This window comes from Alternaria postmessia (genome assembly GCF_024291825.1).
Source record: "Alternaria postmessia strain BMP 2775 chromosome Unknown scaffold_3, whole genome shotgun sequence".
Taxonomy (NCBI): domain Eukaryota; kingdom Fungi; phylum Ascomycota; class Dothideomycetes; order Pleosporales; family Pleosporaceae; genus Alternaria; species Alternaria postmessia.
In genome coordinates this window covers 217,266-236,032 of record NW_026260076.1, presented here as the reverse complement: position 1 = coordinate 236,032, position 18,767 = coordinate 217,266, and the positions used below count along the sequence as shown (strand labels likewise).

At 53.3% G+C, this 18,767-nt stretch overlaps 6 protein-coding genes across 6 annotated transcripts; 4 read left to right on the top strand and 2 right to left on the bottom strand.

Annotated features, from left to right (window-relative positions):
• Nucleotides 1-712: 712 nt before the first annotated feature.
• J4E82_000839 (uncharacterized protein) lies at nt 713-1,499 on the top strand (the record flags this gene model as incomplete). Its single annotated transcript, XM_051727159.1, has 2 exons — nt 713-1,099; nt 1,167-1,499. 2 exons carry the CDS (start codon nt 713-715, stop codon nt 1,497-1,499), a joined length of 720 nt encoding a protein of 239 aa, XP_051592966.1.
• A 575-nt stretch (nt 1,500-2,074) lies between these two features.
• On the top strand, nt 2,075-3,234 carry J4E82_000838 (uncharacterized protein; the record flags this gene model as incomplete). Its single annotated transcript, XM_051727158.1, has 2 exons — nt 2,075-3,088; nt 3,142-3,234. 2 exons carry the CDS (start codon nt 2,075-2,077, stop codon nt 3,232-3,234), a joined length of 1,107 nt encoding a protein of 368 aa, XP_051592965.1.
• A 955-nt stretch (nt 3,235-4,189) lies between these two features.
• Nucleotides 4,190-10,359, top strand: J4E82_000837 (uncharacterized protein; the record flags this gene model as incomplete). Its single annotated transcript, XM_051727157.1, has 2 exons — nt 4,190-7,105; nt 7,156-10,359. 2 exons carry the CDS (start codon nt 4,190-4,192, stop codon nt 10,357-10,359), a joined length of 6,120 nt encoding a protein of 2,039 aa, XP_051592964.1.
• Nucleotides 10,360-10,957: 598 nt separating this feature from the next.
• On the bottom strand, nt 10,958-12,258 carry J4E82_000836 (uncharacterized protein; the record flags this gene model as incomplete). The annotated part of the gene is made up of 4 exons (XM_051727156.1): nt 10,958-11,734; nt 11,799-12,118; nt 12,166-12,193; nt 12,244-12,258. 4 exons carry the CDS (start codon nt 12,256-12,258, stop codon nt 10,958-10,960), a joined length of 1,140 nt encoding a protein of 379 aa, XP_051592963.1.
• Nucleotides 12,259-12,836: 578 nt separating this feature from the next.
• Nucleotides 12,837-13,660, bottom strand: J4E82_000835 (uncharacterized protein; the record flags this gene model as incomplete). The annotated part of the gene is made up of 2 exons (XM_051727155.1): nt 12,837-13,564; nt 13,621-13,660. 2 exons carry the CDS (start codon nt 13,658-13,660, stop codon nt 12,837-12,839), a joined length of 768 nt encoding a protein of 255 aa, XP_051592962.1.
• Nucleotides 13,661-14,625: 965 nt separating this feature from the next.
• On the top strand, nt 14,626-17,624 carry J4E82_000834 (uncharacterized protein; the record flags this gene model as incomplete). Its single annotated transcript, XM_051727154.1, has 2 exons — nt 14,626-14,824; nt 14,884-17,624. 2 exons carry the CDS (start codon nt 14,626-14,628, stop codon nt 17,622-17,624), a joined length of 2,940 nt encoding a protein of 979 aa, XP_051592961.1.
• Nucleotides 17,625-18,767: the final 1,143 nt, after the last annotated feature.

The following is an 18,767-nucleotide window of genomic DNA, read 5'->3' as shown; positions in this document are numbered from 1 at the left end:
CAGGGCATCATCGACTGGAGGCATACGAGCAGACAATTCTACGCTAAAGCAGCGCTTCTCGGCGCGAGCTATACCATACCTTCTTCCTACTCCACGGATTGCGCGCCGCGAAGCATACGCGCGTTTCGACATTGGCCTCGAAACGGCTTCCTTCCAATCATGTTCGCCATTAGCACCACTCTTCTCATAGAACAGACTCTTAATTCAGGAAAGATGTCGTCAGGTACCAAAACCTGATTGCGTAAGTAGCAGGCTGGAATACTTACCCGAAGACGGCAGGACGCCTCCTTGCGCTAGGGAAATGAAGCGTACCAAGAGGATGTTGAGAGGATGAGATAAGGATTGCGACGAGGAAGAACCACGGACAACGACCGCAAAGTCACTGCTGCCGTTGGCATGATCCTATGTAGGAAACGGTCACATGTTTACGTGCTTCACATGGATTTTAGTTTGCTGACATCTGACATGACGGGGAGTCGCGATCGCGTCTGTAATCCCTGTTGCCGTCAATTGAGGGCGCGCCACAAGCGTCTCCTGCCAGCTGCCCCGGAATATTTTCCCGCTTGGCCCTGGCTGGCACCGCGACGCACGCCGTGCCCCCATTGCTAGTAGCCCACCCATTGATACACGTTGCTTCTGTACTCCTTTCTCTTCTTCACTCTTACATAACTTTGTTACCTTGTTGTCTAATTGCATACTCGCATCTTTCGCCATGGCCGCCGGTAACTTCTCACTGCCTCCGGGGCAGCACCCTTACTACCCCATTGAGAAGGAGATTGTGGGCTACCTGGCCAACAAATGGGGCACGCTGGACCTGCTGCTCATGTTCGCTGCTGGATGTGTCGCCATCTTCAGCGTCACGTATGTCATGGTTAAGCGCCTGCGGCCCAATGCCAGCACCGGTGACCTATCCACCATCATGTGGTTCGTGCTATGCGGCTGCATCCACTCGTTCTTCGAGGGCTACTTTGCCTACAACTTCAGGAACATGGGCGGATTGAACGATCTTTTTGGACAGCTGTGGAAGGAGTATGCGCTGAGTGACTCGCGTTACTTGACCCAGGACGCTTTCGTTCTGTGCATGGAGACTGTCACCGCTGTACGTACACACCGCTCCTCCCATTGCCCCAGAGCCCGACTGCAGTGACTAACGCACAACCTCATAGGTTTTCTGGGGCCCAGGTTCCTTCCTCTGCGCCTATCTCATCTCAATTGACCACCCCCTCCGCTACTCGGCTCAGCTCATCGTCTCGCTTGGTCAGTTCTACGGCGACGTTCTGTACTACGCTACATCGCTTTTCGACCACTACATCCTCAACCTCTCATACTCGCGTCCTGAACAGTTCTACTACTGGGGCTACTTTGTCTTGATGAACGCTTTCTGGATCGTTATCCCTGGATACCTCATGTACCAGAGCGTCATGGCTACATGGAGCGCTTTTGCGGCTGTCAACGATGCGGCAAGGCTTGTTGAGAAGATGGGCAAGAAGCGCAACTAGAAGAATGCTCCGTGTATCAGGCTTGTCGACACGGCTTCCGTGGACAGAAAATCACTACCGTCGGAGTGGAGGCGTGCTGGGATGGAAGTTATTATTACTATGGATTGAATGTTGGGATGGACTGCAAAAGTATTCTGGACACGATACAGGGACGCTATTTTGATACCCTAGATTTGAACGCGCATCTTGGTTCGAAGGCGCTTGATCGATAGGCTTGGATAATGCTAATAGAAGAATATGGCAACTAGATCCACAAAAGGAGAACTACCGTTCTGCTATCTGACTCTCCGCGTGTAACCCCGAAAGTGCCGATCACTCGACTTAGTGTTTACCCTAATATCGGCTTTTCGCGCGTCGTAAGCACGACCCTTGCCGCACATCACAAACAAGCCGTATACATAAGCTCTCGACAAGGTCTCCGACCTATTGGGCATGCTAGTTTCGGGCAGTAAACCTTGATATTCACAGTCATGCATCTATCAAATGCTTTCTTCGCACACTTGTGCCTCCTCGCCTCTTCAGCCGCTGCCCTACCCAAGACCGGCAGCCATGCTTCTCATCCTCTCTCCCTTCAGATGGCTCAATCGATCATTTCTCGGAACCAGGGTATCCTGGCCAGCCAAACGGACTCTTCTGCGCTTCTGCAAGCCGGGTTCGTTCAGAAGACGTTCCATCACATCCTCTCCACCTATCCAAACACCTCACTAGCACCGACGCTCGATGCTTATATCACCAAAAGTGTCGATTCCATAGTTCCTGTCGTCTCTAATGCCACACGCGATGCCACATATCCCTTGGATCGTCTAAGTAGCGGGAACGGTTTACTACAATTATGGCAGGAAACCGGAGAAGAGAAGTACAGAATAGCAGTCGAAGCACTAAGGCAAAGTGTGGACTTACAGCCTAGAAATAACCAAGGAGGATTGTGGTATTACGTCTATCCGTACTGGAGTTACCTGGATGGCATGTTCAGCCTTACTCCGTTCCTTGCGGCATATACCAATGATCTTGGCAACAGCTCTACAACAGAGACTGCACTAGAGGATATGGTCCTCCAACTCGACTTGCTATGGCAACACTGTTACTTTGAAAAGACTGGTCTTCTTGTGCACGGCTACGACGCTTCTCGCACGGCAGTGTGGGCCAACAACGTCACGGGCGCAAGCCCACATGTGTGGGGACGCAGTCTAGGATGGTATTGTATGGCGCTCATCGACACGCTTGAATTGCTGCCTCTTGCCGCCACTCATACACGGCGATACATCGAAACACGTTTCCAACAACTCATGCCAGCTGTTGTTGAGGCGGCGGACGCGAAGACAGGGGCCTGGTGGCAGGTGATGGATAGGCCTGGTCAAGAGGGGAATTATCTGGAGAGTAGTGCGAGTAGCATGTTCGTGTATGCTTTGCTCAAGGGCGTGAGGATGGGATTGTTGCCCACGCATGCGATGTCGAATGGCACTGTGGAAGTTGCAAAGAGGGCGTACACCTACATCGCCGATAGCTTTGTCGTGCATAACGGGAACGGGACGTTGGGCTGGAATGGCACGGTTGGGGTGTGTAGCTTGAACTCGACGGCTAGCTACGAGGTAAGTGATGACAAGCCGCAGGAGTCCAAGTGGATGCTAATGAGGTGTCATAGTACTATGTGGGGCAGCCGATTGTCTACAACAGCGTGTTGGGATCAGCGGCCTTTGTGCGCGCGAGCTTGGAAGTTGAGAGATTGAGCATTTAGCGTGGTGAGGACATGTGATTTTGGCGGTCGTGGCGGGCACAAAAGCAATTGTAGGACAGGAGACTAAAATAAACATGGTGATTGACCCCACGCAAAAACCTCCGGGATCAGTATCATCGGTAATTTGACCAGGCTTTGGTATACCGCGAAGGCATGCGTGGCATAAATCCACAAAACCTGTTGTTGTTCTTGCAGCGTTGTATTGCCAGGGGTGTCTTTGACTAAGAAAATGGCGGGGTTGGTCCGCAAGCCAGTGACCATCGCAATGTTCGCAGGTATCTTGGATGTAGTTGTAATGGCAGCGGATGTGCAGCATGGGTTCGATGATCGAATCGTGGGTCAACGTGGTGTGCACAGCTGCTTAGGCGAGCATGGCCTTCATGGATGTTCCCAAGGGATAGCCCAACCTCACTGGGCTGCGAGATAGCAGTGTCTCAGCCGGCATGTAAACAAGAGGCTGGAGAGGCTCGGACTCGACGTCGTCTAGACCAAGAGGCTGCATAGGAAGTTTATGCTGAAGGCACAAGCACCATCGGCTTATCGCATTGCTTGTCGCCGCCGACTGGGACGTGCTGCACACTTGGCCAGCCCGGTTTTACTGGCGGCCCGCATCCATTATTGGGTCATCAAACATCACACCGTCCCTCTAGCAGTTCGCTCAGTCTGCGCTACGCTCAACCATCCCCTCTGATGGGGTGACAGCTTTCACCACCGTCATCACCACCATCACTCACCTATACACTCGCTGTCTGCATTGTTGCGCGCCCCTCCTCGCCCCTCTGCCGCCGCCTCTACGCACGCAGAGGCAGCTCCGGCGTAGCTCTGGAAACGGCCCGTCAGCCTCGACGACACAGAACACCAAAACACCAAAACACCAACACCCTCGGATCCGCGCACCGACAACCACTCCGTCCCCCGCGACGCCTGCCCGCAGCTCCAATGACACTGGGACTCGATGCCCGCTTCCCCCCGGCCCAGTGACCCTGAAAATACGGCTGGACAGAAGAGAAATGGCACGCCGGGCAAGAAGATGGGCGCGACGGACAAACAAGCAGCCATGGACGGCAAGGACTTTGCCAAGGCCATTGGCATCAACAAGCCCGCCAACGTGCGCGACAAGATAAAGCGCTGGCAGCAGGACGTCGACCCCGACGCCGCGAGCAAAGACGACGCCGGCGCATCCGCTCCCGAGACTTCGACCAAGCCTGCAGCCTCGCCCAAGCCGCTGACGACGCCAAAGACGAAGCCCCACGACGACAAACCCAACTGGAAACCTGTTCACGAGCGAGGGAAGTCGGTCGGCGCCAGTCCAGAGCGCCCGGGCAGCGCAAAGAAGACCCCCGTTCCCCACAATGAACTCGACGAGGACCTGCTCACGGCAACAGCGCCCAAGAAGCGCGTCATCAGTGATTCGCACTGGCGCGCCAAACAATCACCACCAAAGGATGCCGCTGGTCGCCCCCTGCCGAAGACAATCCCAAACGCCTGGGTGCGCCCCTCACGCATCATCCCCAAGAAGCCCCCGAGCCCTGAGCTCAAGCCTTTGGCTCCTGTCACGCCTCAATCGAACCCTCTGCTGCCCTTCGCCGAGTACATAGGCAAGAGCACAGGACAGGTGAAAGCCCAGCCGAAGCCCCGCCGACCATCAAAACCGTCGAGCTCAGAGAACGATCCTCGCCCGACGAGTAGCGGGGCAGGAAGCGGCAAGGGTGCGAAGAGTGCGAAGAGTGACGAAGCGCCGTCAGGTTCTACCTCGCCTCAGCCCGAGAAGGACAAGTCGGAGCTTGTGAGAGTCAGGCGCAGCAGACGACGCGCGCGGACATCACCACGGGCATCCATGTCGGCAGAGGATCTCATGCCCTTCACACCATGGACACGAGGAACAGGACGAAGATCCGGCTCAGTACAGAGTGACGACCCCCGCAATGTCGTCACAGTCGAGTACGCAGAGAGCTCAGCCCCGTCTATTAGCGAGAGCCGAATCACTTCGCCACGAGACGATGAATTGCGAGAGAGACGGCGCCGGCGCCGTCCGAGAAGCAATGGTGCTCGCACAGAAGACGAGAGCACCAAGCCGGCGCCAAAACCCTCACGGAAGAAGAGTCGCAGGTCCTACCCCAGGACCCAAGAGGAAGCTGCTACACCATTGATCATTCCAGCAGCCCAAGAGACGACCACTTCCACGAAACCACCGGGAAGCCGCTTAGAAGCCTGGCTCAGCAGCACGCCCGACCCCTTGGCAGAACCCAAGCCCCGACGCAGACGCAAGTCCAAGGAATCTATATCAAGTCCAGAATCCGCCTCCAAGGCCAGCAGATCCGAAGTCACACTATCCACCGACGTAACATCCGAGATTCCCGTCAAGAAGACGCGCTCGCGCCGCAGACGCAAGTCCAAGGAGTCTGTATCGTCTCTCGATCTGCCCGCTACGGTCGAAGGGTCAGAGGTTACTACCTCTACCAAGACAACGCAAGATGAGCCTACCAAGAAGTCACCACGAAGGCGCCAGTCAAAAGAATCAGTCTCATCTCTCGACCTGCCTTATAAGGCTGAGCAATCAGAAGTCAGTGCGTCCACTGAGACGACACGGGACGAACCCGTCGAGAAGCTCCGCCGTCGCAGCAGTGGTAGTGGTGGTGGTAGCAGAAGGCGTAGAAGACGTTCGAGCCGCGAGATGACCATCAACACCCAAAATCTTGATGAGGCTCCGTCTACCGTCGTTTCAGATGCCACGACTGAGACGACAACCCAGGACCAGGAGAGTGAAGTATCCGTCACCCCAACGCCCTCACTCAAGCGCCGTGGCGCAAAGCGCGGCCAGTATTCGCCCACCAAGGGTCGATCCATGTCCTCTCCTCTCCGTGAATCTACCTCGATCGATGATATACCCAAGGATGACGTTACTGATTTGGACGCTGCTTCCTCTGCGCCTTCTTCATCTGTCGATATGCCTGTACCTGATGCCATGCCTATGCCTTTGCGACCACGACAAATTCTAGGTCCACGTATGTTCCCTTCCACTGGCAAGCGCCTTTCAACCATTGCTTCGTCGCGGTCAGCGCACTCATCGCAAGCGCCAGCTTCTGATACCATTACAACCATCTCTGAGGAAGCAAGCACCGTTCCCGGAGCACCTGCATCAGAAGTAGGCTCGTACTTGAACCCGGAAACCTCGACTATTATTAGCCGCCAGAGTACCCGTCGCAGGAAGCTTGCCAGCCATGCGGATCTCATATCCGTACTTTCCATGCCCAAGGCAAGCTCAAAGTCCAAGAGTATCGTCTCTGCCCGGAGTATTCGTACTAACAGGAGTCGCCTAGCTACTGCCACTATTGACGACATAATGAAGGAGCTTACTGCTGATGAAGAGAAATATATGCGGGAGCTCCGCACCTTGGTCGATGGTGTTATTCCTGTCCTTCTCAGCTGCGTCCTTTCCAAGTCCGAATCCGCCATCGCAGCTGGCCTGTTCTCTCGCTCTTCCAAGTCAGATCCAAGTGAAGTAACCAAGCCAATCGTTGACATGGGTGTCTGTCTAGAGCGACTCAAGAACTTGCACAAGCGCGTTCCTAAGGAAGACTCCGATGCGCTTGTCTCCTGGGCTCAGAGCGCGCAGCGGGTGTACTCCGACTATATCTCCGCGTGGCGCCTTGGCTTCCAAGACGTTGTAATCAGTCTTGCACCAGCAGATGACGATCCTTTCAAGCCCGCGAAGGTCGTCAATGGACCAGAAGACGGCGCGCCATGGGACGAAGGCATGCCGCGAAACGCTGAAGGATACGTAGTCAACAGCGATGGCGAGCGTGTCGACGTCGCCTATATGCTCAAGCGCCCGCTAGTGCGACTCAAGTATCTCTCCAAGAGTTTGAAGGTATGTTGAGGTAACCTGTCCATGTTAATGCAATGCTAACATCAACGAAGGGTATCAACCACTTGAAACCCTCCGACCGAGTAGAGCAAATCTCAAAGATCTTCCAGGATCTAGTTGCGGCAGCACGCAAGCGGTCGAACGACGAACAAGCCCGCCTCGAAGACGAGGCTGCGGCTAGCGTTGATCCCACTCGCGCCCGTGATCCCCGAAGCCTCGCCCCCCTTGCGGGCGTCCGGGTTGATTCCACGCGTTGCGTGCGAGCCAGAGATCATTTCGATCTCCACCTGTTCCACTCGAGTGGTCAGGAAATGAGTTGTCGCGTTGAGCTCCTGCTCCGCGACAATGCACCAGGCACAGGAGTCGGAGGTGACATACTGTTCTGCGAAGTGGACCCGACAGGACGTTGGTTACTCCTACCACCTGTCCAGCTCAGTAACGCCTCCGCACGAAATGGCGATCTGCAAGGCGAAATAATCGTCATGGTTCGTGGGAAACAAAATGATGGATCAGAATGGAGTGAAGTCATGTCCTTGATATCCGAGGATGAACAGGCTGGTTTCGAGTGGGTGCAAATGCTCGGTCTCAATCCCATCCCACCTCCAATCGAAGAAGTCAGGAAAAACCAGGCTACATCCAACAATGCGCAAAGGCCGGCCAGCAGCCACGGATCGTCTTCCCTCCTTTCAGCCGCAACCCAATCTACACTCCCACAGAAAAGCAGGACACCAAGCCCGCATGAGATTGACATCCCTATTGGCGAGCAACATACTGAAGTATCAAAAGTATGGCACTACGACACCCCCGATAGGCGTAACCAGTCTCGTACCATATCGCCTATCACTCCACCCAGTGGTGATGGCTCTCATATCAATGCATATGATTCAGAGCCCCATACGCCCATAGATGCTATGCAGACCGCCTATCAGCTCTTCAACGATCCTGACAGGACGCCTCGCGGTCTTGACGAGGCAGTACGAGCGGAAGGCACCGGGTCACCTTCGAGCTTGAAACGAACAAGGGCGAAGAGATTATCTAAGAACCCCACTCTTTCCCCACACTCAGCACGGCCGTCTCGCCAGATCACGCTCGAAGATCCGGCAGAGCCAGAGAAGACTAAATCGCCGGTCCAAGAGACTAAGCCACGTCGGAAGTCTACTAAGAAGCGTCCCCAAAAGAGCTACAGTGTCTGGATGCCATCCTCTCAAGTAGATGATTCCGACGAGTCCGACGAATCTTACAGTTCTGAAGAGGACAAGAGCACTGTCAAAGACTCAGAGATCTCACCACCTGGCTCGCCTCCCTCTCCACAGCGTCCACAAGCACATAGGCGAGTGTCCTCCGTTCCCTCGCTGGAATTACCGAGCATCCCAAGACAAAGGAAGTCAAGCCGTCCATCAACACCAACACAAGATGCAGAAGATGAAGAAGACAGTGTTCGGGAGGCTTCAGCCTCTGCACCACCGAAGATGCATGGAAAGAGACACGATATAATTGTCGAAGATATTGTAGAGCCCAAAACAGAGGTCGAGGAGCCACCGCCAACACCACCACACCGATCTTCTAGTCCCGCAACCCCTGTAACCCTCAAGGGAACCAAAACGCCTGTATTCACCCCAACACTACCTGGCTTCAAGAACAAGAGGCGATCATCATCACCCTTGAAGCATGAGTATGAGCCTTCTACCTGCACAGAGGAGTCAAGCGAAAGTGAGGAAGAATCTCCCTCTGAGGATGAGGTGGGCGAGGAAGACGAAGAAAGCCTTACCTCGGAGTCGTCAGAAGATGAACTGGATGACGACGTTCCCATGCCGCTCATGCCAATCGGATACCTTGGGCCACGCGGGTATCCTGGGCGTACATACACCACTGGCAGAGAAACCAGCCGTCCTGCCCCCGCAGAGAAGGTAGAGAAAACCGAGAAGGTTGAAGATGAGACTAAAAAGTTCCCCAAAGTCTCACCTCCCGCATCAATCTACACTCTTCCCAACGGCACTATCACCCCATCGCAATCCGCGTCGAACACGCCATACAGAGCTGTTCCGCAGGGTTCCGGCAAGGCTTCAAAGACCATCGCATCTATCTTCGCCTGGTCTGATAATGGCCGATGGGATAGTTTGCATCCAGACGAATGTAGCATCGTCGTTACGCCAGGCAAGATCGAGGTCTACGAGATCTCGATCAACCATTCTAAGCCTTTCCTGGCCGACGGCGACGAGATCATCACTCCCGAGGGAGGTGCTCCCCTAATTGCGGTTGAGCTTACCCCTCTGGTGCCCTTGCGCAAATCGACGGCCATTGATATCTCCATTCGCTCTCCACCTACCGCAGAGTCGCGCATTAAAGCTGGCAACAACATCATGTTGAGAAGTCGCAACGCAGCTGAGTGCTCGCAACTATATGCCATGATCAACCAATCCCGCATCAACAACCCGACCTACATAGCTCTTCAGAACGCCCGCGGCCCTTACGGACAATCTAGCTGGGCCGAGGCAATGGACCGCCAGAACGCAGCTAGGACAAGCGCTGAGTCTTCTGGTTGGCTAGGTGGCACGTTGGGAAGGAGAAGCAGCTACCGCAAGTCAAGCACACGTGCTGCTTCCATCTCTGCAGCCACTGAATCGTCCGTTGGCACTATGAATTCTGCCCTCCGCTCGGCATTGGGTCGCTTTTCGTTCGGCAAGAGCGGCGTCTTCAGCATCCGCAACTCGACCCTCGGATCTCGTAGTACAGGTTCCTCGTTCGATAACGGCTCCAACTCTCGACCTGGCTCGGGCGCAACTACACCTACGGGCGATGGAATGCGAGCGCCTGGTGCACCAGCTGGCATTACAAACACCAAATGCAGGCTTTACGAGCGAGAATCACTTAAGAAATGGCGCGACATGGGCAGCGCACGGCTAACAATCATGCTGCCCTCACCCAACCCAAGCGAGCCATCGTCACCCATTAACCCACGACAGCGCGCACCTGGCACAAGAGACCACACACAGGAGCGACGCATTCTGCTCACCGGCAAGAAACATGGCGAGACATTGCTTGACGTCACTTTGTCCGAGACATGCTTTGAGCGTGTCGCACGAAGTGGTATTGCTGTTAGCGTATGGGAAGACCACATGAATGAAGACGGTGAGGTGGGTGGTGTAGGCAAGACTGGTGGTGTCTTGGGTGCAAGAGCAAGAGTCTTCATGATACAAATGAAGAGTGAGAGGGAGTGCGCATATTGCTTCAGTCTTCTGGGTAAGCTGAGGTACTAAGCCACAAACATGAGAGGGAGAGAGGAAGGACTGCACCAACAGAACGCAGCAACACACAACACGCATCCGCCATCTCGTCACTACTATCGATTTTGTGCTTTTGTACTGCGAGCAAGCGTGGCGTTCTTTTTCACGATTTACAACGGGCGGTATTTCAAGAGGGCTTTCTGTGATACCAAATTCCCTATACAACTTTCGCTTTGTAATACTGCTTCATGTTCGTTACTTTCCTTGTCCATACTGGTTTTCTTATGCATATGGATGGAGTGTTTTCTTGTCTTTGGGGAATATACACGTGTCTTTTGCGTTTGATACCAGGTGTGTATGTTTGAAATCCTTTGGTTTTTCTGAGTATGGGAGATATATAGGATTAAGGCCGCGTTGGGCGGAATGGGGTGGATAGATTAATGGACAGATGTGTTGTCGAGACTTTGGGTGTTCTTGACTGTGAAGTAAACAGCTGAGGTTGACGACTACGGCGGCTATACCATCACAAAGTCCAACGCCCTCTTCTTCAGCCTAGCAGCACGCGGCGGAGACCAACGAGAAGAGAATGTGGCAGGTCCTAGTTCAACATGTATCACCTCACTCGCTTCATCTACTCAAGATCTTTATCCTTGCATCCTTCTGGTGCAGTCACCGGGTTACACCTTGCAGCTAATCCTCCAGGAAGCCTGGCCACATAGTCCCAGCCCCATCGACTGCTCATGCCCCACGCTGGGAAATCGGTACTGACGATCTGCGCACCGCTCTCGAAAGCACTTTCCCGCATCTCCGTAGTGCGGTTCAGGATGGTATCGAGAGGCACGTCAGCACGAGTTCGGATCAGGTATCCCTTCTTCACAAGACGCTGGATCTCAGCGGTGTCACTCCCACGCGGTTCGTTGTGCTTGATGAATGCAGCATCGGGTGAGCCTTCGAGTGCGTTGGTGAAGACGGTACGGTTCTGAAGTGATCGTGCACCAGTAAGGTAGAGCTCACGAGGCGAATTGGGATCAGTGGGCTTCGGATCGTTGTCGAAGAAGAACATCAGCCGACCGCGCACGTCCTTTAGCTTCGGCCACCCATGCTGCAAGACAGACTGTTCGAGGGTGAGGCCATTCTTACGCACGTCGTCGGGGCGGATGAGCTGTTCCTTGGGGAAAACAGAGAGAATTTCCGCGTCGACGTTCAAGAGGCGTGGAAGCGTCCAGTTTGTCGCTTCACCAGGACAGGCACCGCCTAATTGACATGCTGGCGCATCTGTCTTTAGCTCTAAATCGATGGTAATGGGTACGTGTCTGGGATTCGCATCCGACCAGCTCTTCAACTGCTTGAGGCAGTCAACGAAGGTGTGGCAGACAGAGTCAGGGTCAAAATCTGTGACGTGGAAAACCTGCAGATTCAAAAATACGAAGTCAGTGTACGTCTCACATGCATTTCGTACGGACACAACTTGCCTTGATGCCCGGCTTCTTCAGCACATCCCCGTTGTAAGGTGTGCTTGCATTGGTCAAGTTTGAAAGTGTCCATATTACGGGAGGATAGTATAGGCCGCCCTTCTCATCTGAGTGTAGGTCGAGTTCCAAAGAGCGCACGGATTGGTATTCCAGTTGATTGTCGAGCTCCGCGTGCGAATAGTAGTAATCTTCTGGGGACGGAACATACTTCTCGAATACAGGTCGCTCGGCAAGTGAGACCTCACGATGGTAGGAGTTGTGTGTTCCGATAACCTGGATGTGGTTGAAGCGAATATCGGACTTTGAAGCCAATGCGCTTTCTGAATGTAATTAGCTTTGAGAAGCTTCTGGTAAGTAGTAAACATACGAGCAAAGAGCATGATGCTCGCGGAAGTCTGTTCTTGTCAGCAGTTGCTCGTTTCGGGTCTTCGTCCTTGATGCATACCAAAGGGCCCATCATATTGCTCGTTCTTTTGTAAGCAAAGTCCGTGTACAAGATGAAGACACTCAAGATACACACAAAGGCTGCGAGTAACAAGGCTCGGCCTTTATACGCCATCCTACCCATGCTGTTCAGCCCGCGATGCCTCGCACTAGAGCTCAGACGTTGAAGTCGTTCCCGCCATGCATCCGATTCACGCTAGCCCGTCGCGTGCGCTCACAATAGCTCGCGATTGGTTAATCGTGCCACGTGGGATGAGTGTACACGCTTCGAAAGTTCTCAATTTAGAAGGTGCAGAAATCACCGAATGGTAGTGTCGGATATGCATCGCTTTATATTTGTGCACCGTTTCGATGGAAGGTGATTTTAGAACGAATAAGCGGTAGTTTGATGGCGGAAGCGATGATGGCGACGGAGCTGTTAGGAGAAAAGCGGGGTAACACCCTGTAAAGAAAGGAGCTACCACATGTCTTGGATTGTCAACAGCATCGAAGAGGAACAGTGCAGAGTAGTCGAATAACAGAATCCATGGGCACCAAAATCTGTGTTCCGAATTGAATTCTACAATTGGTCGTACCAGGATATACTGGCTGCCACTACCAATCATGCTTTTGTCCATACTTGGCAATGAAGCCACCCACTTCAGCATCTCTTTCACCCTGCACGATTTCCAATAGCCCCTTTGCGCTTGTCTCTGAGCTTTCGACGCCGTTCTCTACTCTCTGTTCTCTATCGCCGCCCAGATCCGTTACTACAAAGCCAGGACAGTAGGTCCAGACTTTGAAACCGTCCGGCTTGAGCTGATAGTACTGGTATGCTGTCAACATATTCAGTGCAGCTTTGCTCATGCGATATCCAGAATATTTCACACCAGAGTAAGAGCCGCTGTGGTCTGAGATTGCGCCAATGCTGCCGAGGCTGGAGCTTACGTTGATGATGCGTGGGTTGGATGAATGCTTCATTAGAGGAATGAAAGCCTGGGTAATAAGTGTTGCGCCAAACACGTTGGTCTCGAAAATCGTGCGCATCAGCTCTCGGTTGGGCCATGTTTCATCTCTTTCTGGGCAAACACCAGCATTGTTGATAAGGACGTCAAGATGTCCGAAATCCTGCTCGACTTTCTTGGCTGCCGCTTCGATAGAAGTGTCGTCGTTGGCGTCAAGTTGTACCAGAGAGAGGGTGCCTTGGATGCCCGGTTTGGCTTGCAATTCTTTCAAAACAGTCCCCCCCTTCGAAAGGTTGCGTGCGCCGATGATAACATGATAGTTTGGGGAGGCGGACGCAATATAAATCGCCGTGTCCAGGCCAATACCATTCGTTGCGCCTACACAAGTAATTAAGATGAGGGGCTTAGTGTATATTTTTTGAAGAGCTGGTTACCTGTAATGAGCACGACCTCTTTCTCTGAGTAAGATGTCATTTTCGACTGGAGCTTATGGACCGTTGTAGGATGGGTATTAAGATGTTCGATATGAATTGAAGTGGACCGGATGGATTCTGGTGATGCTCAGGTCGACGTAGAACAGTGGCAAATATATATCCTGCCAACAAAGTAACACCGGATGAATAAATTCCTCAGGCGTCCAGCGGGTAAAGTTATGGATGGATTGAGTATAGTTGAGGATGTGGTGATTAGCAAATGGGGAATTGTACGAGGAGTAACGCCGTACATCGCCAGGGAGTTTGCAGGTATATTCGGGTTTAATTGACTAAATCCGACTCATTGGTCCTCATGAAGTCATTCGAAACGCCCTGCCAAGACCTAACGTCTAAACTCCACTGCTCGCCTTACACGCATTCTTATAAATCCTCGGGCTTGGACGTTGAATTTATGTGCGAGAACGATGTAAATACGCGATGAGCTCGTTGCATAAATCCGAGATGCGCTTCCATTCTTTCACGTGGAGCGCGAGCAAATGTGCGGATGGTTAGGTATCGTGATATCGAGAGGTATGACCCAGAACCAACAAGGTACCTTTAGGTAGTGCGGGAGACCAGAGCATTCTCTGACGCTGGTGCAAGTGCATGATTGTGTGCTCATGCACTGATCAGCTTCTGTAGTCTCAAGAGCTAGACACTTTTCGAATGATATTCTGCGTGTCACAAACAGCGACGTTCAAGATTGCTTTGTTACGACGATTCGAATGATAACATAGTAGATGTGGACTCATGACGGCGACACGGCTTGGACAGAGGTGGTGATGGCAGAAGTAGCGATCGTGGGTGGATGAAGACGCGTGGGGTAAGAAACCTTGACATTAGCGCGGCGCGACACGACGTCATGCCGGTCCAGCCCACCAAGCGTCTCTATGCGCCTACTAAGAAGAAACTCGATGTTCTTTCTGTAGTCAGTCAATCCTTGAAGCGCATAGCGCCGCTGATAAGATGCCATCCCTGGTCCGCAAGCTGCTCATCTTCGCTGCCGTCGACGGGCTCGTCCTCCAGCCGTCCCCGCCCCGCAACCATCCGCCGGCGACGCAGCAGGCCATCAAGGTCGATTACAAAGGCAACGTCGGGCCCCTGTTGAAGGACAGGCGCGAAGAAGATACTGCGCCCGTGTCCGTGGAGGCGCATGGCATCGTCGGTATGCGCGCGCTCACCTGCGCATTGCGACGTGCAGTGCACAGCTAACCACGCCACCAGGACTGCTCAAAGTCGCTACTTCCTACTTTTTGATATCGATATCCGACCGCGAACAAGTAGCGCTCATACGCGGCAAGCCCATCTACAAGATCACCAATGTCGCTCTCATCCCGCTCTCCTCACAAGCCGACGCCGACAAGGCCATTGTAGCCACGCGGGACCACTTGAAGCGTCGCAACCGCGCACCCGGGCTCGATGACGAGGATACAGATAGCGAGAGCGAAGATGGTGCGCCCAGTGTAACCGACTCAATCGTAGAAGATTCCTCATCTGCACCCAGCGAGGTGAAGGACACTGTCACCGGGCAAAAAGGGACGGCGGCCCAGAAGACAAGTGTCGCCGAAGACGTCATACAACGGAAAGGTGTATACGGCAGATTCGCTGACAAGTGGTTCTCGCGCAAGGGCTGGAACGCTGACAACAGGCGTCTGCAAGGGCTGAGCTCCGAGGAGAACCTGGCCGCGAAGAATGTGCCGCAGAACGTTGACTCAGGAATGCCCAAAGAGGAAGAGCAACCCAAGACTGAATCGAAGCCAGATGCGATACCAACATCTGACAAGGACATTTCGGAACCAGTCAGTCCAGAGGCGATACCCAAGGCTCTGAGCGGCGAGAAGGACGCTGCGACTGTAGCTCTCCTACCCAAGATCCTACAGACCACCAAAATGTACTTTTCATCGGGTAACTTCTTCTTCTCCTACGACTATGACATCTCACACGGCATCGGCCAGCAGCAACCCAGTTCCAGTGTGGCGCTATTCAAGCAGTTCGATCCTTTGTTCTTCTGGAACCAGCACATCATCTCGCCCTTCATCGATGCTGGTCAACATTCTTTCGTGCTCCCTGTAATGCAAGGCTTTGTTGGCCAGAGACCATTCACTATCAAGACGGCGGATGGCCAGTCGAGCAGCCTTGTAGTCGATCCGAGTGCTACCCCCGACGACATTCAGCTGCAGTCCTGGCATGAGAAGCAAAAAGAGGAGTCGCAATCCACTACAGAAGCCAGTAGCGAAGCACCTGCTCCGGACGCTTCACTTGCAGACGGTAAAGACTTTTTGTTGACACTCATCTCGCGACGTTCTATCAAGCGGGCTGGTCTTCGTTATCTGCGACGAGGAACAGACGACGAGGGATGCACTGCGAACAGTGTAGAAACGGAACAGATCCTGTCCGTACCAACCTTCAGCACGACGCAAGATAAGATCTTCTCCTTTACGCAAATTCGCGGTTCAATACCCCTGTTCTTCTCTCAATCACCCTACAGCCTCAAGCCTCAAGTCTCTACTTGGGGATCTTTTGAAACAAACGCTCAAGCTTTCAAGAAGCATTTCCTCGATCTGTCTTCGCGCTACGGTGATATTTACTGTGACTCGCTTATCGACAAACACGGTACGGAGGCAAAAATTGGCGAACTTTACGAACAGCATGCCAAGGCGCTCAATGAGAACGGCGGGATCGATGGCAAGGGCAAGCAACTGGGCTTCGAATGGTTCGACTTCCACAACGTGTGCCGTGGCATGCGCTTTGAAAACGTCTCAAAACTGATGGACTCCATCGAACCCTTCATGACATCTTCTGGCTGGGTGGAAATCTCAGATGATCAAGTCCAACGGAAGCAGGCCGGTGTCTTGCGCACAAATTGTATGGATTGTTTGGACCGCACCAACGTCGTCCAATCTGCGTGTGCTAGAACCGCTCTTGAATCCCAGTTATCAATGGGTAGCTACAACATCGACCTTCAGAACGACCCTAGCACTTCGTGGTTCAACACTCTCTGGGCTGACAACGGTGACGCAATCTCTCGGCAGTATGCTGGCACCGCTGCGCTGAAAGGAGATTTTACGCGCACCCGAAAACGACAAATCACCGGTGCGCTTACCGATTTTGGGCTGACACTCACGAGATATTACAACAACATTGTAAATGACTACTTCGCTCAAGCCGTCATTGACTATCTCCTCGGTCGCGCTACCGATACCATATTTGCAGAGTTTGAAGCAGATATGAAGAGCTCGGATTATTTCATTGATGTGCGCAAGGTACGGCAACAAGCCATCGAGCGTTCTGCTGGTATTGTAATCGAGGATCGTGATGAGGACCTGGTACACGGATGGACCTTGAGCGTACCCACCGCTGTTAACCAAGTCAAGACTGCCACGTTTGAGGAAGCCGTTCTCTTACTGACGGAGAAGGCCCTGTACTTCTGCCGTCTCGACTGGGGCACAGAAAAGGTACGCGAGTTTGAACGCATTCCACTTGAAAATGTGCAGGGTCTCATGCGCGGCGTTTACATTACGTCTACATTAGCGCAACGACACACGGATGCAGACAAGAATGTTGGCCTCATCATACGGTACCGAGCCGACACCCAAGGCGAGCTAGTACGACGAAACACAAGAGCCTTAGATTCAGGGGCCGCCAACGACGAGCAGCGCAAGGATGACGCTAAGAAGGACCAGAAGCAGGATTCTGCGGGCCGATTCCTAGCGTTCAAGGCGTTACCACCGAGAAGTAGTGTTCCGTCATCTCCTGGCGACACTCCAGAGAATGAGGGCGAGGTGGTGAAGTCAGTATGCGACGAAATCGTGAGAATTGCCAATGATATGAAGAAAGGAGGAAGGGACGAAGACAGAACATTGGAGGTAGAAGAGAAGGACATCATCAGCCTTACGGATGCGAGAAAGACTACAGGCTACCTCGAACAGTTTGAGTATTCCTTGAAGAAGCTTGTTTGGGGCTAAGCTCTGGAGATTCTCGGTCGTGCCATGTTATTCCTCGCTGTACTCTATTCGGCGCACAGTACATACTCGCTTGGCAGAGAAGTCCGCGTCATGTAGTTATATCAAGCCATTGTTCTTTGTTCTACTGTTCCATCCACAACGTTCTCGGACGTTGTGGTGTCTCGGTATAGCAAATCATCTAGAAGACAATTTCTTGACTCGCTATGTATTGACCATAGTATCAGTCCATGGGTATCTCCACTTCCCGACATCCTCGAGCGGTCACATGTAGTGCAGAAGAGCGTTGCATCCAGCACGGCGGATCCACGGCGGATCCACGGCGGATCCACGGCGCTTCCGACAACCGGTTACTCAGGTGCGTGTGGGACGATGCGGGTGGCTGCTGGCTAGTTGGCGAGCATACGAAGGCCGCATCGGGAAATGCATCCGCTTTGCTTGTGTGGTGTTGCGCGTCAACATTGAGGAGAATGGAGTACTAAAGACTTCGGGGCGCTGTTGGTGGGTGTTCGACGATGTCGCGTTGTGACCAACGAGCTGAGATGGTAGCGACCCCGCGAACTGCTATTGCCCCAACATCTTCTCCGCGTTCAACTTCTCCTCACTCCCACCTCTCTTCAACGGACGCGACAACCCCACTCTTCAGCGCGATTAAGCGTTAAGGCCGTTGGGTCTTGCTTTCCGTGTCGGCGGAGCCGCGCCGCATTGTAATTCGATGCAACATGTCACGCTAGAACTTCGGCACATGCAGCGCTGGGCACACCACGATAAACTGCATCGGTCCAATCGCCCCATAGCGACGGTCACGCCCCACCTAGAGCCTCAATTCGCTTGGATGGAGGATACCGCGGCATCGTGATGTGCTAATTGCACACAAAAGTTTGGATCAGCTGAGGGGTCGAGGAACGCCTTACCACGGGCTAGCATGCCACGCCCTCTCCGACGACTTGTTGAAGCTTAACGGTCACAGGCTTGCTCGGCACTCGGCATCCAGCTTAAGCTTTTGACTCGACGGGAGGCGCAAACCTCGTCTATGCTAGCGTCAGCAAGTCGCATTGAGAAAAGCGGGTCGACGTCAGCGGCTTGGAAGGTGAGTGGCCGCATGCCGTTCTCAATCGCGGTGCGTGACGTCAACAGTGGAAACCT